We start from the raw sequence: 24,955 nt of genomic DNA, 5'->3' as shown, positions 1-24,955 counted from the left end.
GACGTCAGCGGGAGGACGGCTCCGGATCAGGCAGACGTCAGCGGGAGGACGGCTCCGGATCAGGCAGACGTCAGCGGGAGGGCGGCTCCGGATCAGGCAGACGTCAGCGGGAGGACGGCTCCGGATCAGGCAGACGTCAGCGGGAGGACGGCTCCGGATCAGGCAGACGTCAGCGGGAGGACGGCTCCGGATCAGGCAGACGTCAGCGGGAGGACGGCTCCGGATCAGGCAGACGTCAGCGGGAGGACGGCTCCGGCGCCGCCTGCAAGGTCAAGGCCGTGCCGCATTTCCAGACCGTCAAGCGGCCAGCAAACGCGTGGTTCTGACACCGTGCGCCGTCACTCTGTGGTAGCTCCGCGAGGGGATCCGACCAGGTGGCGTAACCCGCGGCTCCGACTTCAACTGAAGACGGTCCGCTCGGCTAACGGTCTGGCTCAGCGTCCCCTGGACTCCCGAGTGTCCGGCACAAGGCTGACTCGTCCGTGAGTGTTGTCTCAGCCGGCGGATCCGTAAGAAGACCGAGTGCGGGGTTGTGACAGGGCTCTGGACCTGGCACGGCGGCCGTGTCAGGTCAAAGCTGGGGTAAATACGTTCGACGACGTGATCTTTCCGTTTTGGGGCCGGCACTCCAGCGGCGGTTGACTGGGCGGTTACCACGGTCCCGGGCTACCCGGGAGACCGAACACGGGTCCTGAGCCGCCCAGGAGACTGGACACGGGTCCCGAGCTGCCCGGGAGACTGAAAACGGGTCCGTCCTGCCCGGGGGACTGAACACGGGTTCCGAGCTGCCCGTGGGCCTAGATATGGGTACTCAGTTGCCTGAGACTGAAAACAGGCCCACGGACCGCACGAGCTCCAAACATGTAACATCACGTGAACGCCGTCGTGAACGCGTTTGAGATCTCTTTAGATAAAAGCTGCGTGGCTACTGATTGGCCTCATCACAATTAAAGCTGTCTTGGTAAGCAGATACGTGCATGAGTCATGTGCAGTCGTGCCATGTGCGTGTGCCTCGAGTCCATGTGCAGATTCCAAGACGTAAAAGCACGCAGAGCTCATCATCGGGAGGGGTCCCATGTATGTGGTCCTATGAACTGGTCCCAAGCATGTGGTCCTTTGTAGCTCGGTAGCTAGGCTTGGAGCTACGTACGCCGGTGATGACGCGCCCTGTACGCTCGGCGTCCAGCCAGCATACGCGAATCACCCCATCGCATCTTCCAACTTCTAAGACTCGATGCCGCGTGACTTAGCTGCCCACATGCGTTTCCAAACGCTTAATGCCAACCCCACTCGTCATTCAGCAGAAAGGAAATTTCGTTGGCAGCGATATTTGTTGCGAGGAATACCGTTCAGTCACCCACAGGGATGCCCCCCCCCACCCCCCACCCTTGAACAGAACAAAGCGGCATTTTCAGCGCACAACCAGCCAGGCGATATTCTTCGGTGATTCACCATCACGTAATCGGCCTTCGCCTACTTCCTGCGCGGCGCCTGCTCCAACCAATGACGTTACGCGATTGATGAACCGCGCTCTGACCCGCCGGCCGGCCGGCGTGACGTCACTGGGCACTGCCGTGACGTCAGCGCGCCCTCGACGGAGGCGTTCACCCCCCGTCAGTGGTACAAGGCCGACCGGCGTCACCGGTACCGGCCCCGAACGGCGTCCTGCATGACTTTTACGGCTTTCATGCCGCCCGCCGTACTGGCGGCCGGTGCCGGCCGGACGCCGCGGGGCTCAGTGTCAACGGATATGGCGCCGTTGCCATGGATACTGAGTCTTCACACAATGTGATGGGTGCTAAGACGCGACAGTGGCGCTGGCTACGGAGCCTATCGTGACAGTGGATTGGTGCCGTGGGTGCTGTCTGCCGACACCAGACTGGTGTGACGATGTCTGCCGACACGGACTGGTGTCAAGATGTCCGACGACAACGAACTGGTGCCACGATAAGTCCCGACATCGGACTTGCGTCACGATGTTTGCCGACACGGACCGGTGCACGACGTGTCGAGACACTGAACTGGTGTTACGATGTCTGCTGACACCGAATTGGTGTCACGACGTGTCCAGACAGCCGACTGGTGTCACGATGTCTGCTGACACCGGGATAGGTGTCATGCGTCCCCGCGCCGTTTTTTGTATCACGTCTGCCGGCACCGGACTGGTGTCATCGGCGAGGGAGTGTGACACAGGACTGGGAGTCATAACAAGCCAGCAGCCACGACAGCACCACGTGACAGCCGGCTGTGACGGGCAGGTCAGCACACGCTGGCCTCACGGCGCGCTCAGTCACGCCTGTTCGGCCGCTCACACCGAGCCTCAGTCCCGCCTGTTCGGCCGCTCAGACCGAGCCTCGCTCCCGCCTGTTTGGCCGCTCACACCGAGCCTCAGTCCCGCCCGTTTGGCCGCTCAGACCGAGCCTCGCTCCCACCTGTTTGGCCGCTCTGACCGAGCCTCAGTCCCGCCTGTTCGGGCCGCTCAGACCGAGCCTCGCTCCCGCCTGTTCGGCCGCTCACACCGAGCCTCAGTCCCGCCTGTTCGGCCGCTCACACCGAGCCTCAGTCCCGCCTGTTCAGCCGCTCTGACCGAGCCTCAGTCCCGCCTGTTCGGCCGCTCAGACCGAGCCTCAGTCCCGCCTGATCGGGCCGCTCTGACCGAGCCTCAGTCCCGCCTGTTCGGCCGCTCTGACCGAGCCTCAGTCCCGCCTGTTTGGCCGCTCAGACCGAGCCTCAGTCCCGCCTGTTCGGCCGCTCTGACCGAGCCTCAGTCCCGCCTGATCGGGCCGCTCAGACCGAGCCTCAGTCCCGCCTGTTCGGCCGCTCTGACCGAGCCTCAGTCCCGCCTGTTCGGCCGCTCAGACCGAGCCTCAGTCCCGCCTGTTTGGCCGCTCAAACCGAGCCTCAGTCCCGCCTGTTCGGCCGCTCAGACCGAGCCTCAGTCCCGCCTGTTTGGCCGCTCAGACCGAGCCTCAGTCCCGCCTGTTCGGCCGCTCACACCGAGCCTCAGTCCCGCCTGTTCGGCCACTCACACCGAGCCTCAGTCCCGCCTGTTCGGCCGCTCAGACCGTGCCCCAGTCCCACCTGTTTGGCCGCTCTGACTGAGCCTCAGTCCCGCCTGTTTGGCCGCTCAAACCGAGCCTCAGTCCCGCCTGTTTGGCCGCTCAGACCGAGCCTCAGTCCCGCCTGTTTGGCCGCTCAAACCGAGCCTCAGTCCCACCTGTTTGGCCGCTCAGACCGAGCCTCAGTCCCACCTGTTTGGCCGCTCAAACCGAGCCTTGGTCCTACCTCGGCCATTACTGCATAGATCAGTTACAATGGGAAAGGATTAGAACAGGATAAAGCAGACGAGCCGATTGAGCACTATGACGATGCAGATAACAAACTGTCAGAGGCAACTGGATGTGTGCTAGTCGAAGCGCTGTGATGTGGTGGTGGTGGTTTGGTTTTTAAGGGCGCGTCGGCATCGGGGCCATTTTGCGCCCACTCGATGACGTTTACCTACCTCTGCGACGACGCGATAAGTATTTTGTCAACTAATAACAGGTAGTATCACTGGCGCACTTACACTGAGGGGTGAGTGAAAATAACGTCAAAGTCAATGTGTGCTAGAAATGCGAGTATATCTCCAAGTTCACCACATGGGTCTCGACCGAGTAACCGATGAAGGGGCGCTGGTGGCGCTGTGATGTAATACAGCAGCTGATGAAACTGGCAAAACACCCGGTCCCTACATTTTGATCTCGTTAAAAAAACTGCGGCGGCTCTACCGAGTCCCCCCCCCCCTCCCATGACAAGAGCGCAGCACTGCCCGCGTGACGGACGGCGTAACGTGACACCTCTGATGCAGGACAGGGGGACCGCTGTGCGTAACAACCAAGACAGTCCCGTCACAAGCACCGCCAGCCTGCGGCCGAGCCAGCAAGACTTCTGAGTTGTCCCACACGAACAACGTGAAAATCGCAGGCGAAGTCAGCGTCACTTCAACGCCAAAAGTGCGTTCAGAGTTAACCTGTTGATATCGTCAACCAGAGGTCCGCAACACAACCGAGTCTCGTCGCAAGCGGCAGGCGTCGGTTGAAGTTCGCTGATACTCATTTGGGAGCCACCCTCCCGCCCTTCCACCACAGAATCATCACGTCACACGCAATTGGACATGACTCGCGCTGTCTCCCTTCACGCGCGACCGCGACCGTTCTGCCAACGTTGCCATCGGATGACGGGGGTCCAGGCTCGCACAAGCACTGCCTAGCGTGATCTTTGACCCCAGAGCTCCATCCATTCACAAGGTTTGGATTTAGCCTGTAAGAAAAGAACGTTCCCGGCCCCCATCTGCAGGCGTGATCATCACAATCCGTTCAAAACGACTGCCGCATGATCATCACAATCCGTTCCAAACGGCTGCTGCGGATCGCTGTCGCGCGCGCACGCGGAACAGACCACCTCCCTCGAGCGACATCCTCGCGACGGCAGGTCAGCATCGAAGCTGCCCAAGGTGCCACATCAATACGCCGTGACGCCATGGCACCGTCATGCCGCCACACTATGACGTCGCGTCACGACGTCACAACACTACATCGGCGGACGAGGGTGCCTACAAATTTTTGCAGTTGCTTTTCTCTATTGAAGACGAAGTTTTAATAGGTTAGTAGATTTTAGTAGCATATCACCATACTTACCCAGTGCCCGTGCGGGACAGCAATGTCCTGCACCACAGCATGGCACCCACAGTGCCAGTAAAGCAAGGCTTGATTTAACTCGGAACAATCTCGCAAGCTGCCATGGGTGCCATCATAAATCCACAATAAGACACTATGCCTGCATTATACTGCACTACACTGCACTATACCTGCACTAACTCCCACATCACATCATCGCAGCCCCGCAGCGACAAAACGCCACGCCGCCACACCGTGACGTCATCACACCACGCGACCAATCACACACCGTCGTCACCAAACCACCACAGCGCCAGGTCACAGGGTCACTTCACCAACGCGCCATCCCGACGACGCTTCACCACAGCGGCCGCCGCCGGCCCCCGCTCGCTGACCGGGGCCGGCCCGTCGGGGTCACCGGGTCACGGGGTCACGTGGCGTTTCGTCCCCGCCGACCGGGACGGAACGCCACGCGCTCGCACGCACGCACGCACGCACGCACGCACACATGCACGCACGCATGCACGCACACACATACATACGCACGTACATACTCACGCACGCACGCACGCACGCACCGGCAAAGAGGCAGCATGCGTTGTTGCCGTGCTGTGGTCCCACTCACCCAGTGCCGCCTTCTCGAACTTCTTGCGGTCGCTGGTGTTCTGCGCCTCGTTCTCGTCGAACTTGAAGCCGCGCCCGCCGAAGCCGCCGCCGGTGCGCACCTTCTTGCCCTCCTGCGGCGCGGTCACCGGTCGCCGGTCACGTGGAGCCGGTGGCGAGGAGCCAGGGCCACAGGGGTCACAGAGGCCAGAGGGCCAGAGGGCCAGAGGTCACAGAGGTCACAGGGTCACAGAGGTCACACGATACCGGAGTTGGGCCGCCCTCCCGCCGCAGGCGGGTCAGGGACACAGCACGCACAGCAGGCACAGCACACTTGCCGGGCACAGCTCCTCCTCACACTGATACTGGATGACGACTACCCAGGACCGCTGCTCTCGAGGGGTGTTGGTCCCACAGCACGTCCGGTGAGGACTATTAAACTGTGAGGACGCTCGACGAAGATTGCCGCTCCAAGACGACTTATCACATTTGATCCTCTTAGAGGACACTTGACGAGGACTGCTGATCCTCCCAGAAGACACCTGATGAGCATTGCTGAATCTCTCAGAGGACACTTGACGGTAACTAATGACCTGAGGACACTATTTCTAATGAGGATTGCTGTCCCCAGAGGCCATTTACGGTGAATTGTTGCCTTCCATGACACCTACCGGGGACTGCTACCCACAGAGCACATCTACCGAGGACTGCTACCCAGAACACACCTACCGAGGACTGCTACCCACAGAGCACACCTACCGGGGACTGCTGCCCGCAGAGCACACCTACCGAGGACTGCTGCTCCTTGTACTGGTCCCAGAGGTGTTTAAGGTCGCTGGGCACCAGCGACTCGGACAGCTCCAGAGCCTTGATGATGTCGCCAGCCTGCTTGGCGTTGTCCTCCGTGAGGAAGGTGTACGCCTTGCCGTGGTTGCCCGCCCTGCGGAAGAAGCAGTGCTATAGTGTTACGGGCGGACTGAGAACGGGCGCTATCATCGCGGCTTGAATAATTGTTCGTAATTCTGTCCTGGCCTGGTGTGTAGCTATCCGTACAACCCTTCGGTCAGCCAATCGCTACCCCTCGTCAGATGTGATCAGAATCCTGAGAAGGGCCGAATGGTGTTCGGCTCTCAGCCATACACGCGTGAGCTGTGTGTCATCGTGGCTTTACGACGCACTCAGCTGCTGAGGCTGTATGGCGTCTCGCCAGCCTCTCGCCCCGGCGGGAAGAGGGGACACCACCGCGGGAGCGGAACCTTGCACCTCAGGCTTCGCCGCCCCGCAGTGGTGAACGCAGACGCGTTCACCGCTGCACTGGTGGCACCCCTCAGCCGCATACGCGCCAAAGCTCGAATTCTCCCCATGGATTGCCGAGATTCGAACCGAAGTCTTCAGATAACGCGTCCAACGCTCTACCAACGTTCTACCAACGTTCTACCAACGAAGCTAACAGAGGGGCCATGGCTGAAATGCTGTACATGCCTGAAAATATATGGCTGACAGCCAAACCACTGTATGGCTGAAAGACAAGCCACATTCTGCACTTCTCAGGACTCAGTGACACGTCGCGATGGCCAGAAATTAACTGGTCGAAGCGCTGCATACCTATAACATACCAGACTAAGCCGACACTCAACATTAATGTAATACAACTGGTTTGATTATAACTGGTATAATTGAGTCCGGGCTATTGCCATTATACAGCGTATTTGCGGAGCTTTCTCGGGGCTAGATGAGTGGGAGTATCCCACCTCTTTTGCACTTCTCAAGCATAGAAAGATCGCAGTGGTCCGATTTGATCGGCAATGGCACTTCTTTTCACAATCCCTCCCGAAAAACTCCCTCTCGAAAAACACTTATCCATCCGAAGCACTGTTTAACAAGGCAGACTCGCACAGACAACACTCCGAACACTTATTTCATCTGCGAAGCACTGGTTAACGAGGCAGACTCGAACAGACGACAACACTCCGAACACTTATTTCATCTGCGAAGCAATGGTTAACGAGGCAGACTCGCACAGACGACAACACTCCGAACACTTATTCCATCCGCGAAGCAGTGGTTAACGAAGCGGACTCGCACAGACAACACTCCGAACACTTATTCCACCCCGAAGCAGTGGTTAACGAAGCAGACTCGCACAGACGACGACAACGCTCCGAACATTTATTCCATCCGCGAAGCACTGGTTAACGAAGCAGACTCGCACACGAGGGTGACAGCGGAAGCAGTCTGCCGCGTGGCATAAAACTTTCTAATTCTATAGTGGTGAGGGAAGGAGTCCAATGACATTTATCCCATCAAAGTGACTAGCTCAACTCAAATTTCTGAGTTTTCTGGAGGGACTTTGAAAAGAAGTGTCATTTCCGATCAAATCGGACCAGTGCGATCTTACTATGCGTGGTAAGTGCAAAAGAGGTGGGATACTCCCACTCGTCCAGCTTCGAGAAAGCTCCGCAAATACGCTGTATAATGGCAACACCACGAACTCAGTTATACTAGTTATAATCAAACCAGTTGCACTGCATTAATCATAAGTTATATTCAATTCAATTATAACAGTTTTATTCAATTAAGTATACCCGTTATATTCAATTACACCCGAATGTCCTCACATTTGAACATATTACAGCGAGCATCAAATATAATGAAACAAGCTCGCTGATACTATTTGTATAGTTTTTGGGTGGAAAAGACTGTTCTAGACAGCTCAATTCTCTGTTTCGTGAATATGCTCCTCAATACGCCACGGTTTGATTGCGTCATCGTACCTTGCCACATTGGTGTCCTTGCGTACCTTGCTTGCTTGCTTACACTGACTGAGAGCCAGTTGACGGCCGTTTAATCTGTAGATCGCGCTCACGAACGCCAGACACTGAACGTCTCGACAATTATATCCTTCTTGGCCTTGATAACCGCTTGGCTTATAGAAATTCAAGATGTGAAGAGCGTTATTAAAACGCTATGAATGCCCAGGATGACGGAAGTACTGTCCCCGCCACACAGTCTCATTTTTAGCCGGCACGTAGCTCATAAACTACATGGGCTTATGAACGGCACCGAAAGGTCTTCAAGATGGCATTTCAGTTCAAAACCCCAAACAAACGTGGAACGCTTCCTTTAAGGAGAACCTACGCATATGCCAGAATGTCGACGTACACCAGTATTGGGGCGGCCGTACGGTAACGCACACCTACTAGATAAGACAACAAAAATCCCTTAACCTCGTCCTGCATCGGGTGATAGGATGTGGAGATTCGAATAATACAAGTTAAACGAAGAAATATAAGAGAGTACTTATTTCAGTCTGGTATATCTTACGGACATAATCCGCGCAGATCGAAAAGAATTCATTTCACGAGAAGCGCGGCTTGTGATAATATTTGTACATTTAACCACGTCCAACTATAATTACGAGCACAGCTTAAAGCGTCAAGTGTCACCACATTTTCTCAACAACTGTTTTATATCTACATTCGACATGTACCATGGCTTAACACACGTTAGTGGTCTTCCCGTAATACTACAGAAGCGGAAACTTACGGACTTTTTGCTTGCACCCGGTGGGAATCGCTTCATTCACAAAATCACATGCCGTACAAAATATCTTGCGCTGAAATATATATATATATATATATATATATATATATATATATATATATATATATATATATATATATATACACGTGTGTGTGTGCGTGTGCGTGTGCGTGTGCGTGCGCGTGCGGCGTGCGTGCGTGCGTGCGTGCGTGCGTGCGTGTGTGTGTGTGTGTGTGTGTGTGTGTGTGTGTGTGTGTGTGTGTGTGTGTGTGTGTGTGTGTGTGTGTGTGTGTGTGTGTGTGTGTGTGTGTGTGTTTGTGTATGCCTAGATATGAATATGTATGCATATGTATATATGTAGGCATATACATCCCTCTATTGCCCGCGGCTCGGACAGATCGGTCAATCTTATTTCTGCTCATGGAACTCCGCTCAAATCGGGCCTGCGCAAACATCGACCCCACGAGCATCTCGAGAAGACTTCACCGCGCCAATACAGCTGATAAGACAGTCCATCACGCCACGTGGGTTCCAGGCAATCTCATGCTAGGCCTCACCACCGCCGACCAAATGAGCTAGTCGGTCGCCATGGCAACGCGCGCATGCACGCGCGTGTGCCATGGCGACCGACACACCACGCGGCCATTAATCCCGCCGCTGCCGGCGGCGCGGGGGCGCACGGGCGCGGGTTCCTGTGCCGGGGCCCGCCCCCAAGGCTGTCACGCCCGGCGGCCATGGGTCATCTGAGTGATGTATGTGACCAGATAGTGTCCACCGGCGCCGGGCCATGCCTGACGTCAGGATGGCTGACGTCATGCCTGACGTCACCAGCTATCCGCTGGTGATGGAGCGAAAGAGGGCCTGCCCTCCTTGGAGCCGGCCAATCGCCTCGGAGCGTCAGGTGCGGCCTTGTCAGTCGACGCCATGGGGCCCGCCAGCCTGGCGGTGCTCGTCCTGACCCTGGTGACCCCGGGCCAAGGCCACTGGGCCTCGTCCCGCCGCGGTCAGAACCGCCGCCTGGCGGGCGTCTCCGTCGCCGAGACGGTCCCGGACATCTCGGCCGCCCAGTGTCAGCTGGTCTGCCTGCAGCGTGGTGACTGCCGCAGCTTCAACCACCACCGGGTGGACGCCGTCTGCGAGATCTTCACCGCCACCGTCTGCGACCACTACGACTACTACGTCACCGGCGCCGACGGCTGGACCTGGTATGACATCGTGTCCGACCTCCGCCAAGAGTCCGAAAACAGACTGTGGACTGACAGCATCTGCACGGAGGGCGGCCGCTGCCGGGACGACATTTGCCTGCGCAAGCTGGGCGAGCCGTGTCGGGAGCACAGCCAGTGCCGGTACCACGTCACTGGCGGCACACAGTGCTCGTCCAACAAGTGCGTCTGCGCACCCGGAACATGGGAGTACAGCACCACGCTCTGTGCAGAGGCCGACATCAAGCTCACCACCGACGGCGAACACTGGGTGTACAAGAAACTGGTCAACGACACCTGCTCCATAGAATTCAAAGCCCGTGTCCGCGTCGACCTGTACTTACAGGTCACCGATGCCTACCCTATTCGCGAAGACAGCTACTACTTCCGCATCGGTTACCACAACAACACGAAAAGTCTTGGAAAGCGGATGTCGAAGGGAGACAAAGTCAACACCTTCGCCACGTACTCAGGCAAGGTCCTGAGCCGCCAGAATTATCTCCAGTTCAGCGCGCGATGGTGTGACGGCAGGATACGTTTCTCCCGAGGCGAACGTGAACCCTACCTGAGCTGGCAGGACCCCAAGCCATTCACAGCCCGCTACATCGGCCTACGCACGACGTCCCTGGCACACTGGAAGTTCCCCAAGGACGTGGTGGACCCCTGGATAGAAGATTGGTCCCGTGGTCGTGTCTACGCCCTCCCAAAGTAAGATGGCGCCGCCGACCGCTGCCCCAGGTTTGGTTTCGAGAAAAGTACGTGGGTTGTAAGCATGACATATTGCAACATCATATGAACATAAGACAAGATATGCTATCCTACAAAACATCATAAACGTGATGTGATTCGAAAGAGGCAGAGCGCACAAACAGGACGCTGTGCCTGTTCTCATGCTGTGCTGTGCCGCGCAGCATCTGTGCTGTGCCGCGCAGCATCCTGTTTGTGACGAGCTATATTCGTCGTGACGTCATGCGGTAACATTGCAACGCTGCCTTTCTGACCCGCCATTTTTTCCTACAAATTTATTGCATGGGCCAGGTGATATCCAGCCCGGTCGTTAAAACTTGTAAAACCAAATTTACGTAAGTTGTTCAGTGCATTTGCGGGGAGCATTATGCACATCGATAAGACAGTAGTAGTTAGCCTCATTCCTCGGAGAAAAACCAGGAGAATGGAGATACAGATGGGTTGATATTTCAGAAATATGCCTTTATCGAAATAATAGCAAAGGTGAATTCAAACTTGCCTTTTAAATTCGCTTCGGCGATTTTGAATTAAATTCTGCTATTGTTTCGATAACGATATGTTGCCGAAATATCAACCCATCTCTATCTCTCTTCTCCTGGTCTTTCTCTGAGGAATAAGGCCGTTACTACTGTCCTATCTATGTTCAACCAAAGTTCTTTGAAAGCAATGGTCGCTGTTCCGCGCAATCCCCGTAGGATTAAGGTCCGAGCCTGTAAAGATTGTGACATTCATATTCGAATGATTTTGCAAGCTAGCTGTTTTATCACACAATATTTTCGTGGACATCTTAAATGATTTACTATACAGGATGATTGCAGAGTACACATGAAACTGTTGACATAACAGCACTTCCCAGGTCGCTGTCGTGGCCCAGCAATGAAAAGCCATATGGTGCTATGTACACCAACCGTTCCCTCCCAGAAGTAAAACTATCCGAGAAATTAATATTCAGGAACAATTTCTACTGATCCGCTTTAGGATGAGAATCCGTCGCTCACTCTCACCCTCGCTTCCACTTCCGTTTCCAAGCTCGCTCCCGCTCTTGCTCTCGATCACGCTCTCGCCCTCACCCTCGCCCTCGCCCTCGCCCTCGCCCTCGCCTCCCTCGCCCTCGCCCTTCACGCCTCACCCTCACCCTCACCCTCACCCTCACCCTCACCCTCACCCTCGCCCCCGCCCTCGCACGTGTTCACCACCGCGTCGCCCCGGCAGAAAATCAGCGATGCTGCGTTTCCGGTCCGAGCCGCCCTTCACGTCCAAGTTCGACTGCCGAAGCGCCACCACGTGTCAATGGTACGCCACCAGCTCCCGCGAATGGCACGCCGCCCAGTCGTACATCGTCACCATCACCACGTCATCGGAGCCCGTCGTGACGGTCACGCGCCGCACGGAACGTGACGGACAGACCGTCCTCGGCAGCGCGGCGGCGCCGGCCGACGTCAGCTCGTCCACCATGCTGACCCACTTCCGCGTGCGCTTCGGCGCCGGCGGGCAGGTGCGCCTTTACGCCGGTAACGCGAGCGCGCCGCTGCTGGAGGTCACCGACCCGAGCCCGCTCGCCGTCCAGTATGACGGGCCGCGGAACTCCGACGACCTTGTCATGAGCGTGCGCCTGGTCCGCTTCGACAGCGCCTGGAGCTACGAGGGCGGCTTCCGCTGGGGCCTCGACGTGTCCTAGTCGACCGTCGCTCACCGCGGCGGCGACGGCGCGGCCGCTCGCAGCGCCGTCGCATCAGGTCAGGTCAGCTGACCTGATGCTGGCGACGCGCCACGTCACGGCGAATTCCCAACGCGCGGGATTCAGGGATGGTCAGGATACGGATATGGATATGGATATGGATATGGATATGGATATGGATAAGGGAAGCGCACGCTGACATTGGCGCAGGTATCTGGTATTGATGGACAGGACAGACCAGTGAAACCCCACATCCGCGATTCTCACCTCATTGAGTTGGCCGCGGCGTGACTTGAAGACTGAGAGGTGGTGCTGAGACCGACCAAAGTCGACAAACAACCATGCCCCTACTATGTGGCGGCCGGCGAAATGCCCAGCGCACCGTCTCTCTAGACATCGCGACCAATGACGATGTATTGTTAGCGTCCTGACATAACTGTCAAGATCCAGTCTGTTATGATGTCTTCGGCGAGATACTGACTGTCGTGTCTGTCAGAACTGTCGTGCATGTGCAACGACAGTTCCGATCACGCCATCTAACCCCGAATAACCTCAAAACGAAAAGCTGAGAACGCCATGAATCCCAAAAAATGTTTCAGAGATAAAACTGGCATATTGGTACACATCATCCGATGAGCTTCAACTGTACTCTTTCAGTGTGTGGAGCGCCAGCGACCTCAGTGGTCATAGTTCAGCCAAAGGCCGAGGCATGAACGGGATTCGAACCCGGGCTCGCACGTGCGAGAGGGAGGCGCTAACCACTAGGCCATTACACCCTGTCAGGTTTCAGGTTATGGTATGCCTGAAGCATTACAAACTCACTTTCCTGCGTAACGACAGTAAACTGGCATCGTAGCATGGCGCTGCGACTAGCTTCACAGTTACAAATCTTTATTTAAGTTTGTGTTGTATTGTCTTGACTTGAAGTCTTATCAGCCACGGATTTCAGGACGCAGGAAGCACTCTGCGACCTCTGCGAGGAATACTCCCTTTAAAAACAGCACTTTGCCCACTTATATCCTCACTCATTAAATGTATCACATTCGCCGTCTTGTCCGGACCCAGGTTTGTGCAATTTATCTAGCTCATCGTTGCCCGGAGAAAAGTGACGCTGCTTGATAACCCTCCGAGCCATTCCCAGATGACCCGAAGAAACTAGGATTCCGCTGAGCAAGCGCAGCTGAAGGTCTGATCTCGTGCAGGACCAATCAATGGCGACTGGCTTGGTACTTGCAGCAAACCATGCACAAATGAAAATGTGTGAATCGAGTGAGATCACCAGATGCGACATGCTCAGTCAGTACAATCTCGAACGAAAAGCAAGAGAATGTAACTCGGTTAAAGAAGAAATACATGTGCACTTGCTACCTTTCCACGTAGCCCTCGCCAACCCCACCACTGGCACCAAAAATACAAGGACTCCACCCGCGACACCACGTGTTTGCATCGACTTGAAGGCAGCTGTGGCGAAGTCGCACTTGAAAAAAAAAACAGCCCGGGCCCCAGGTCCAAGTTATCACACAGGTAGCTCAAACGTGTTGGACAAAAGGCATGAAAAACCATAGTAGGCCACCGCTTACACGTGTCAGTTACAAGGCATCCGCGGCTTTACTCAAGAACCGATCTTAACCCTTCACACGGTGATCTTTGATATCCATTAGTGATTTTGTTCTGTTTGGTTGCACGCACATGCTCTGTACTGGCGCTATTCCTAAGTCATTTGATTCCTAGCCTTACTTTCATCATAAATCGTGCCGCTGCCTGAGCTCCTGCATCATGTACCAAAAAACGTACATCCTGCTCGAAACCTGCATGAAACACCTCACCCTGGTCAAGGGCCAGCTGAAGTCCGCGGATATCAGAAAAGCGCTGGCGTACGCCTGACACGAAGAGCTTGATGAAAATACTTGTCGTGGCCGCGGCCGCTAAACGGCCAACGACGTGTCAGCATTCGTGTGACGTTTTTTACGGCCGCGTGCACGCTCGGACGACCTTGAAATAGCCTGCACGTTCCGCGCCCCCACGACCGAAATCGCATTCGCCAGCGCCTCCAAGTAAAAAGCCGAAGCAGCGCCCGCCGCTCTCCGTCCGAGCTCCTCTGCAGCGCGGCCCCCGCGAGCACGTGCGTGGTCTCGCCTCACGAGGCCGGGCCCGGGGCCGTGCAAGCGTGCGCCTCCCCAGAGGGGAGGGGAGGGGCTGACCTGCCGGTGCGGCCGCATCGGTGCACGTAGTCCTCGTAGTGGTTGGGGCAGTCGTAGTTGATCACCATGGTCAGGTGCTTCACATCCAGACCTCGCGCCGCCACGGAGGTGGCGATCTGACGGCGATAGGGTCACCAGGGGTCACCGAGGTCAGCAGCGGTCATAAGGGTCGTTGGGGGTCGTTTGCTAGGACTGCGGATTTTTAGACGCACCGACTACGGTCGCCAGAAGCAGCGGTCAACAGCCAGAGGTCAGTAGGGGTCACTGGCGGTCAGCAAGCATGGTCACCACACTGACGGTGGCACTGACGGGTCAGCGGGGTCAGCAGTGAACGGTCAGCGAGATCGGCGGCGTCATCAAAGTGGCGCTGAGACGATGGACCACAGACGTAGCGTGACGTCACACAAGTGCTGACGGAGCTGGTGAATTGGCTCGTCGCTCTACGGACGGCTCCGACACACTACACGCGCACAACGAAAACCAAACTTAAATTGTAAGAGCAACATGTGCGCTTCTCTTCTCCAGGGTTTGCTGATTACAAGATTTGGCCGTTAGCGCAAAGCGCCAGAGCGCCAAAGCGCGCAACAGTAGTCACATGCCCGGCGTTCGTGATCTTTTTGTCCCCGGCGCCCGAGCGGGCTCCCCCCCCCCCTTGCCCCCTCCTTCACATACCAGCAGGTTGACCTTGCCGCTCTTGAAGTCATTGATGGTGGAGTCGCGGTCAAATTGGTCAATGCCGCCGTGCAAGGCCATGCAGGGGTACATGGCCTTCATCAGGTCACGGAGCAGGTCATCTGCAGGCGGGGAACACCGGGTCAGCCGGATCAGCCGCGTCCGAGGCCTCCGGGGACAGCGGAGACGGCGGGTCAGCCGCGTCCGAGGCCTCCGGAGACGGCGGAGACGGCGGGCCAGCCGCGTCCGAGGCCTCCGGAGACGGCGGAGACGGCGGGTCAGCCGCGTCCGAGGCCTCCGGAGACGGCGGAGACGGCGGGTCACGTCATCCAGGGCCATCACCAAAGGACACCGTGCGACCGCTCCAGACCGGGCGCGCTGGCTGGTCCGAGAGGAGCGGAAGGGTCAGCTGACAGCCGGCCGGGGTCAGCCCGGCCCGCGGCGGTCGGTCGGCACCCGAGCGCTGCACGGCACGTGAACACCTCGCGGCGTCATCTGGCAAAAACGCCGGGAGACAATTTCGGACCGATGTTTCAACAGTCAGGTAAAGTGCAGGCACATTTCAAAGGAGCGGATGCCATACAAACGGCCGAAGAAATCGAGAACTTAACGGATCAAAGAACGTTATTCGCAAAACTGAGATTGTTTCAACAAAAACTGCACCTTACGATGATTCCTTGGGTATACTTTGGACACTGTATGCGGAAAAACGCTCGCACACAACGCAACCTCCCCCGCTGGACTCAGCCACGCCGGTCTCTAACACAACCAAGCTCGTCTCTCCCAGCCGTCTTCTGCCCGGATCACCGGCCTCGTCTCTGCCAGTCGTCTCCTGCCCGGCTCACCGGCCTCGTCTCTGCCAGCCGCCCGTCTGCCCGGCTCACCGGCCTCGTCTCTCCCAGCCGCCCGTCTGCCCGGCTCACCAGCCTCGTCTCTCCCAGTCAGCCGCCGCCGATGGACCGGACACAACCGGCGGCAGCGGAGAGGACGGCGCTCGGAAACGCCTGGCTTCCGACGGCGCGGCGACCAACGGACCGGCCGGCCGGGCGGGGCGCGGCGGGGCGCGGTGGGGCGGGGCGGGGCGGGGCGGGGCGGGGCGTGAGAACACGGCCGCCGCTACCGGCGACAAATGGACACTGGTTCGAGTCCCGGGGCGGGGCACATCGACGGGCGTCGTCGTTAATCGCGCCCGTATGGGCGACACCGGAGCGACTGGACAGCCCCGGCGGCGGCCGCAGCGCCGGCGAGAACGCGTACTAGCGAGAACCTTCCTCAACGTGCAAAAGGCTGCAGGTGCACGTCGTAGCACAGCCCCCTGTGAAGCACCAGCGGCCCAAGCGGTCGGCTGGCCACACGCCAGCACGCGCACGGGCGGCAGCGGCACCACACGCCGATGCACACCAGGCCGCTGAGACACTTCGCCTGCACGGCGAAGAACGCCGCGGTCAGAGCTGACGGCGACGAGAACCGACCGCTGATGACGATTTGGGTTCCAGGGCGCGCTGAAAGGAGCCGGCCCAGGTGACGACCAACTGAGAACTTTCGCAGACGATGTGACAACCGAGCACGGTTGCAGACGATGTGACAGCCGAGAACTGTTGCAGACGCGGTGACAACCACCTGAGAATTATCGCAGACGAGGGAACGACCAACAACTGCTGCGGACGAGGTGATAACCGACTGAGAACTATCGAAGACGAGCCCGACGACAACCAACTGAGAACTATCGCAGACGAGACCGACAGCCACCTGAGAACTATCGCAGGCGAGGTGACAACCAAATGAAAACGATCGCCGACGAAGTGATTACCAACTGAGAACTATCGCAGACGAGATGATGACCAACTGAAAACTATCGCAGACGAGGTAAAAACCACCTGAGAACTATCGCAGACGAGGGAACGACCAACAACTGTTGCGGACGAGGTGATAACCGACTGAGAACTATCGAAGACGAGGTCGACGACAACCACCTGAGAACTATCGCAGACGAGGCCGACGGGCCAGAGCCTGCGGCCGTCGGAGCTCACGAGCGGGAGGAGTGTGGGGCGCCTCCGGCAGCGCGCGCCGCCGGCGGTCACGTGACGGAGCTCGCCCGGGACGAGGACGATCACGTGACCGGCGCCCGGTCACGTGATCGCCGCCGGCCGGCAGCTAGCCGTCCAGCGTGGAGCTCAGCACGCGGCCGTGGCCGCCATGACAGCCTGCCGCGAGAAGCCGATCGCACGCGCGAGAGCACGTGGAGCTGAGAACTCGGTACGGCACCGAGAGGGTCGGCGCTGAGACTCTACGCTGGCGGAGACTCTACTGAGACTCTACGGCACCAGTTCCGGTCCCCGCCAACAGCCCCCCCCCCCCCCCCCCAGCACAGCACGCGGCTGCCAATGGGCGCGGCCACAGCGCAAGCAAGCTTTCCTCTCCGTGTGACGCGCGAGGACCACTGAAGCGCACCCAATCGGACAGCGCAGCCGCGCCGGCACGGACTGCTCGTGACCAGCCCTTGCTGCGCGCCGCCGCCGCCACGGCCGGCTCACCTCCAGGCCCGCGGCCAGGCGCTGGAACAGGGTAGGCTTATGTGTTCGCTCCAACGAAAAGCCTGCCAACGCGGCCCGACTCCTGCTCGGGGACACGGCCCGGCGGGGCTGGCTCGTCGGCTGCCGCTCGGCGCTGCGGCGTCGCCGCGCCGCCGCTGGCCTTCGTCAGACACCTGGACTCCGGCCGGCCGCCGCGTCCGTGCTGGAGCGGCTGGGTCGCCCACTCCACCGGCGTCGCGGCAGGCACCCCCCCCCCCCCCCCCCCCCCTCCCCCAATCACCAGCGAGACACCACCCACCTGCCGCCTCCTGCTTGTCCACGAAGATGAGCGTGCTCTCCTGCTGGGCGCTGGTGCCCAGCAGCTCCAGCAGTTTGAAGAATTTCTGCGCCTCGTCCAGGATCACCTGGAAGTCGGCAGCCGGCGTCAGCGCGGGCACCGGCGGAGGCTCGCCCAACACGGCATCAGTGAGAACCGCAGCACACACTCCACGCTCGTCGAACGTGCCGAGGAGCCTCCTCCAACGCAAGGATGGGGCTCGTCCAACACATAAACTAGGCCCGTCCAACAGTGACGGGGGCTCGTCCATCACCGACGGCGAGCGTCCAACAACGGCGTGGCTCGTCAAACAATGCCGTGGCTCCTCCAACAAAGACGGGGCTCGTCCAACAACGACGCGGCTCGTACAACAAAGACGTGGCTCGTCCAACACAGACGGGGTTCGTCCAACACAGAGACGGGCTCATCCACCAACAGTTCAGGGTCGCACAACATCCAGACGAGGCTCGTCTTCCACAGAGGAGACTCGTCTGCAACGCCCACCAGGTTCGTCCAATACAGCGGCGTCGGCTTGCCCGCGGAAAGAAGTGAGCCGTCTCGAGCCCAGCAGAACCCCTGCTCTTTCAAACCGTGAGCACTCGTCCACGGTACCGAAAGCGGCTCGTGCCACACGCCAACTCAGGGTTGTTGGAACACACGGACACCTGCTCGTCCAACACACGGAAAGAGCAGCATCTCCCAGGGACTACAGACACACGCACGCACGCACGCACGCACGCACGCACGCACGCACGCACGCACGCACGCACGCACGCACGCACGCACGCACGCACGCACGCACGCACGCACGCACGCACGCACGCACGCACGCACGCACGCACGCACGCACGCACGCACCGCACGCACGCACACACACCACACACACACACACACACACACACACACACACACACACACACACACACACACACACACACACACACACACACACACACAGCCCATAGCAGGCTACACACATTACCGATCAAAGTAAGCGCAAATGCCGGAGAAGAAAAATCTATGCGGCAGCCGCATCTATGCGCTAGGTCTGGAACCACAGAAACTTGGCACGCACCAAGCCTTAGCAAAATACAATATCGGCCCAACTTTGCTCAAACTTCATGAATACCCCGTCCCTGAAACGCAGCACACAGCCGGCTAAATAGCTAAGACCATGCAACATTTTCGTCGGCAGGCGTGTCTCGTTACACCTCCATGTAGCGAGCGTTGATGCGCATCCCAGCACGACTCCGTAGCCCCTCGTCCGATCTGGCCAAGCGAGACTCGCAAAAAGACATTTACAACAGTCCGGTGCTTACTATGTGCTGCTCAACATCCTTGCACACGATACTCTTGCCGCCAACTTGTACTTCGACAGGCTTAAGAAGGATGCGGCGCGCCAGTGCTTCCATCTGCCGCGGGAATGTGGCACTAAACAGCACACACTGCCGGTCTGGGCGCACGTTGTCGATGATCCGCATCACCTGTGCGAACCGGACAGAACCGGTTGTAACCAGCCCAGTCCGTAGCCAGCGGCACACTGAGAGCCGCGGCGTATTTTGACGCCGCTACTGCCGCCGGCAGACGGCGGCGGCCCGCCGAGCCAGACATCAGGGACACAGAAAGACAGGTGGCAGCGCCGGCACGAGGGGAAGAGATGGCCGACCTCCACACAACAGACACCCGCCGGGTCATCTGGGGGAGGGGAGGGGAGGGCCCTGCTACGTGAGCGTGTGCGTGCGTGCGTGCGTGTGTGGGTGAGTGTGTGTATAAGTGGACACAATCGTCCACAACATCCTGCTCTTGGGACACACATTAGTCATGTGAATGTTTACAACTCCACCAGCATGACAAAATACCAGCCTGCTCAACCCGTATTCCGTCCGGCACCCGCTACGATCTGTAACCCCAGCACCACCTACGTCGCGTCCCCCGACAAAAAACAGCCGGCACTGAGGCTCGAACCCGCGTCCTCTCCGTCGCAAGCCACCCACCCCGCGCCTTCCGCCCGCCCACCTGCGGCTCGAAGCCCATGTCGAACATGCGGTCGGCCTCGTCCAGCACGATGTAGGTGACGCGGACGAGGTTGGTGACGCGGCCCGAGTTGGCCGCCAGCATGTCGATCATCCGCCCGGGCGTGCACACGATGATCTCGGCGCCGCGCTTCAGTTCGGCGATCTGCTCGCTGATGCCTGTGGGCGACGCGCGGCCGCCCGGCGGCCCGGCGTCACGCGCGCAGCGGTGCGGTCACACCGGCGAGGCAGGCAGGCCGGGCAGGAGGGGAGGGAGAAGGGAAGGGGAAGGAGGAAGGGAGGTCAGCGAGGAGCAGCGCCTGCCTGGAGGGAGGCCGGGAAGGAGGGGAGGGAGAAGGGAGGGGGAGGAGGAAGGGAGGCCGGCGAGGAGCAGCGCCTGCCTGGAGGGAGGCCGGGGAGGAGGGAGGGAAAAGGGAGGGGAAGGAGGAAGGAAGGTCAGCGAGGAGCAGCGCCTGCCTGGAGGGAGGCCGGGAAGGAGGGGAGGGAGAACGGAGGGGAAGGAGGAGGGGAGGTCGGCGAGGAGCAGCGCCTGCCTGGAGGGAGGCCGGGGAGGAGGGGAGGGAGGAGGGGGGGGGGGAAGGAGGAAGGGAGGCCGGCGAGGAGAAGCGCCTGCCAGTTCACAAACACTTAAAGTGTTCACGTGAAAAAGCTGAAAAGTTCACGAACACTTAGACAGCAAAGTTCTTCATCGTTCTGGCCATTTCATAACGCATTGGCCGTCGCAATGCGTGTCCCCGACATCCAACCCACGACTGACCCCGTCCCGTTCCCTGACCCTCGTCCCCTTCTCTGACCGTCGCCACCTCCCCTCGCCCCGTCCCCTCCCCTGCAGTCCGTCCCCTGCCCTGACCCCTGCGCCCTCCACTGACCCTCGCCCCCTTCCCCGACCCTCGCCCCGTCCCCTGCCCTGACCCCTGTACCCTCCACTGACCCTCGTCCCCGTCCCCTCCCCTGCAGTCCGTCCCCTGCCCTGACCCCTGTGCCCTCCACTGACCCTCGTCCCCGTCCCCTCACCTGCAGTCCGCCCCCTGCCCTGACCCCTGCGCCCTCCACTGACCCTCGTCCCCGTCCCCTCCCCTGCAGTCCGCCCCCTGCCCTGACCCCTGCGCCCTCCACTGACCCTCGTCCCTGTCCCCTCCCCTGCAGTCCGCCCCCTGCCCTGACCCCTGCGCCCTCCACTGACCGGTGCCGCCGTACACGCAGACGGCGCGGATGCCGAGCGGCCGGGCGAACTTGCGACACTCCTTTCCGATCTGCAGGCACAGCTCCCGGGTCGGCGCCATGATGATGGCTGCCGGCGGAGGCTCACGTCACCGATGACGTCACCAATGACGTCACGCTCGGCTGACGTCACAGGCTGGATGGCTGATAGGACCACGCTACAAACGCGCCCCGTCGGCGGCGATTAGTGGCAGGCGGCGGCATGGGGCTGCATCGATAGCGTTATGTTTGACCCCAATTTAATGAGCTTCAGCCAGTGAGAAAAAGAAAACATCCCAAATGGAGCGGTCGCTGTCGAAAGTCCCGTTTTCTGCAGAGTTTATCGGAACGGTATGTCCAGACTGGCACGCAGAGAGCGTGTGATGTTGGCGCTGTTCCATTGCCCCTGGCATTCACAGGCGAGCTACGGCTAAACTATTGCTGAACTTGAACCGTAACATTGACACATGCATACCGATTTGTTCATCACTGACAAACGGAAGCCCATTCCAAATCCAGTAGGGAACCAGTTCGGTGGTCACGTGCCCTACCAGGGTTACTACCTGCCTAACGGATGTCGAAGCATTACTTCGCTGAGAAAGTGGTAGGCTGGGCAGCTATTATTGGCGTGAACAAGGGGACGGGGATGCGAGGCCTTTTTCCATCAAGCAAAGTACATCGGTACCTCCCATCGCGCACGTCGCCACATGGCTCGAGGAGCATTCTCTTGCAAGTTTAATAGAACACCTGGACATCCTTGAGCCGTTCCTAATAAGCGCGTGCTGGCGGGGCCCCGGCCGTCAGCACGGCAGCCGGGGTTGATGCCCCGGCTACCCCACAAACTGGGCGCCTGGGCGGCGTCCCCTAATGGCAGCAACACAGAGGCGGTGCTGCCGGCGTCCAGTACATGGACTCCGTCCCTCCCCTGGCGCCGGCCGGGGAAGGGGTCGACCCTTGCCTCCGCCTCGGGTTGACCCCTCGGAGGAGTGCACTCACCGATAGGCCCGTCCGTGTCCAGCAGCTCCGGCTGGTCGGCTATGTGCCGCATCATTGGCAGCACGAACGCCAGCGTCTTGCCAGAGCCCGTCTTGGCCACGCCAATCATGTCACGGCCTATGGACACGGCAGCCAATCAGTGTCGGCGACCACCGCCCAAGGACGAATGGGATGCGTTCATACTGACATCGCAGCCAATCGGTATACACCAAAGCCGGCGACGGACCGATCGAATGTGCCGACGCTGACACGGGAGCCAATCGGCATCAACCAGGACTGACCAAGGAGAAATCAGATGTGCCGACACTAACACGGAAGCCAATCGGCATCGACGGCTCCAACGACGGACCAATCGAGTTGTCCAAGCGTGCACACGGCTACCAACTACACGAATCGACACGGACATCGGCCTTGCAGTCCATTCTCACGCAAGAGAGCCGGCATATCGAGCCGTGCAGCAGCCCGTCGCAATGACGCAGTCTGAACAGGAAATGACGCCAGTTCCTCCAAACAACTGACGCGTTTCGACAAAAGTTGCACTCGCTGATGTATGTCATGTAGCAACTCCAAGTCGGCAACTCCGACGCAACGCCCAGCTCGGCACGACCTAGGACCGGCGAGCGCTGAGGCGCCAGTCCAGGAGCTACCCACACGGGCACAGACCGCGGCAGCCCAGTGCCTCACAACCCGTGCTGGCGGAGGACATCAGCCGCCGGCCGGTTTGAGAACCCCCTGTAGGACGCGGCGGTCCCCAGAGCCGATCGCTCCGACGGCCCGCACCCTACCCGCCAGGATGATGGGGATGCCCTGGGCCTGGATCGGCGTCGGCTTCTCGTAGTTGTTCTTCTTCAGGATGTCCATCATCTTCTTGCTGAGACCGGCCTGCGACCACGTCTTGATCGGCTTCGGCACCTCCTTGCCCTTGACCTTGACACCCTCCAGCTCCTGGGGGCGCGTCGGAGCATTCAACGCGCACGCTCCGCGCCCGGCTCGCATGAGACACCCCACGTGAATGACAACAGGTAACAGGAGCAGGAAACAGGAGCCGACGCGGATGTGCGGCACCACGTGGTCGCGTGTGTCGTTGGGGCTTTACGACGCACTCAGCTGCTGAAGCTATATGGCGTCGCCTGCCTCTCACCCTGGCAGGAAGGGCGGGCACCGCGGGGAACCGAACCCCGTACCTCTGGCTTCCCAGACGCGCAGTGGTTGACGCAGACGCGCTAACCACTACACTACCGGCACCCCAGCCACCAGGTGGTCATGCTCAGGCCATGGTACGAGGGCAGGTCAGGCTGTGCCAGCGGCTTGGGACAAAATGTCGTCTAGCGGCAGGATTACTTTCAATAGGGCGAGCGTAATAGAGCCATGCGATGTCAAGAGTCGTTTGTCACACCAAAGCACTAGTTGTTCCTGAGTTTCACGAGGTTCACGAGGTTCGCAGGACCACGCGCGCCGCCGCCGCCCCGGCGACGGCGGCGACCAGTTCCGTCTTTGGTTCCTCTTCCAGAATGTCCCCTCCGGAAAGAGGGGACTAGAGAGGGGCTAGTCTCAACATATCCAACACGGGCAATGCTCCTGTGAAGTAGAACCAGCACCTCCCCCCCCCCCCCCCCCCGTCAGCAATCTTCTTCACTCGTGGCGTCTCGGGTCCGACAACCCCATCGCCCCTGGCCCCGTGCTCACTGCGCGGTAGGCGTCCACCTCGCTGGGGGTCATGGCCTTCAGCTCAGGCACCTCCACCCAGAAATTCTTGCGGAATGGCTGGTACACGATCTTGTTGTGGTCGATCTTCATCAGCTCCTTCTTGCCTGCAAAGGTTGGACAATGCCGTTTGACGTTCAAAGTTGAAATCCAGACGCGATATTCACGTCTGGCATGGAAGTTTCGTTGCTACAAAGCTACAAATGGCTTCACACAGAAACAGATGGTGTTCAAAACTCAGAACGAAGGAAAATCAGGCGCGCCTAAGGGCACTCTAATACACGATCACTTTCGTTCGCCACATGCGTATGATTTTTTGCCCCGAGCGAACAGAGGCCGACCCTTTGCGTAGCTCGTTTTAACTTCGCGAGGAAAACGTTCAACCACAAGCGGAGCATACACGTACGACGGTCGAATTCATTAGACTCCTTTACACGTGCATCGCACGACTGGGCATCACTTATGCCACGACCCGTTCAGCTCTCTCCACTGAAATAGCCCGCCGATTGACACGCGGAGCGCACGACACCGTCAAAGCGCGCAAAACACCTGCGCGACCGAGCAGCCGGGCACGCGCCGTTCAGAGACGCGCTCCTCAACGGCATGGCCTCCTCTGCCGTCCGCCTCACCTTTCTGGGCTCGCCGCTGTCCCCAGGCCGTCGCTCTGCACGTCTGTCTAGCCCCCTGCGCACTCGAAGAGCTTTCGCACCGTCCACTGTTCCTCTCATCGCCAGTACGGGCGAGCTTCTCACATTTACGGGCGAGCGTTTCACCTTTCTGGGTGAGATTCTCACCGTTATGGGTGAGATTCTCACCGTTATGGGTGAGATTCTCACCGTTCTGGGTGAGATTCTCACCGCACTGGGTGAGC

General features: G+C 59.0%; 1 protein-coding gene across 1 annotated transcript in view; it reads right to left on the bottom strand.

The window, feature by feature from the left end:
- Nucleotides 1–24,955, bottom strand: part of Prp5 (pre-mRNA processing factor 5) — a 39,656-nt gene that overhangs the window by 10,934 nt on the left and 3,767 nt on the right. The window contains exons 6-16 of the mRNA XM_037212731.1: nt 24,067–24,191; nt 23,166–23,325; nt 22,381–22,497; nt 21,368–21,475; nt 20,168–20,343; nt 19,471–19,635; nt 18,134–18,239; nt 15,302–15,423; nt 14,630–14,745; nt 6,048–6,198; nt 5,281–5,392 (exon numbers count right to left, since the gene is read on the bottom strand). Coding sequence (XP_037068626.1) covers nt 5,281–5,392; nt 6,048–6,198; nt 14,630–14,745; nt 15,302–15,423; nt 18,134–18,239; nt 19,471–19,635; nt 20,168–20,343; nt 21,368–21,475; nt 22,381–22,497; nt 23,166–23,325; nt 24,067–24,191 — 1,458 coding nt within the window. The remainder of the gene's footprint in view (nt 1–5,280; nt 5,393–6,047; nt 6,199–14,629; nt 14,746–15,301; nt 15,424–18,133; nt 18,240–19,470; nt 19,636–20,167; nt 20,344–21,367; nt 21,476–22,380; nt 22,498–23,165; nt 23,326–24,066; nt 24,192–24,955) is intronic.

This window comes from Pollicipes pollicipes, unplaced genomic scaffold (assembly GCF_011947565.3).
Source record: "Pollicipes pollicipes isolate AB1234 unplaced genomic scaffold, Ppol_2.1 Scaffold_1600;HRSCAF=1878_pilon_pilon_pilon, whole genome shotgun sequence".
Classification (NCBI taxonomy): Eukaryota; Metazoa; Arthropoda; class Thecostraca; order Pollicipedomorpha; family Pollicipedidae; genus Pollicipes; species Pollicipes pollicipes.
Note: the sequence above shows the minus strand (reverse complement) of the source record. Positions and strands in the feature narration are given on the sequence as shown.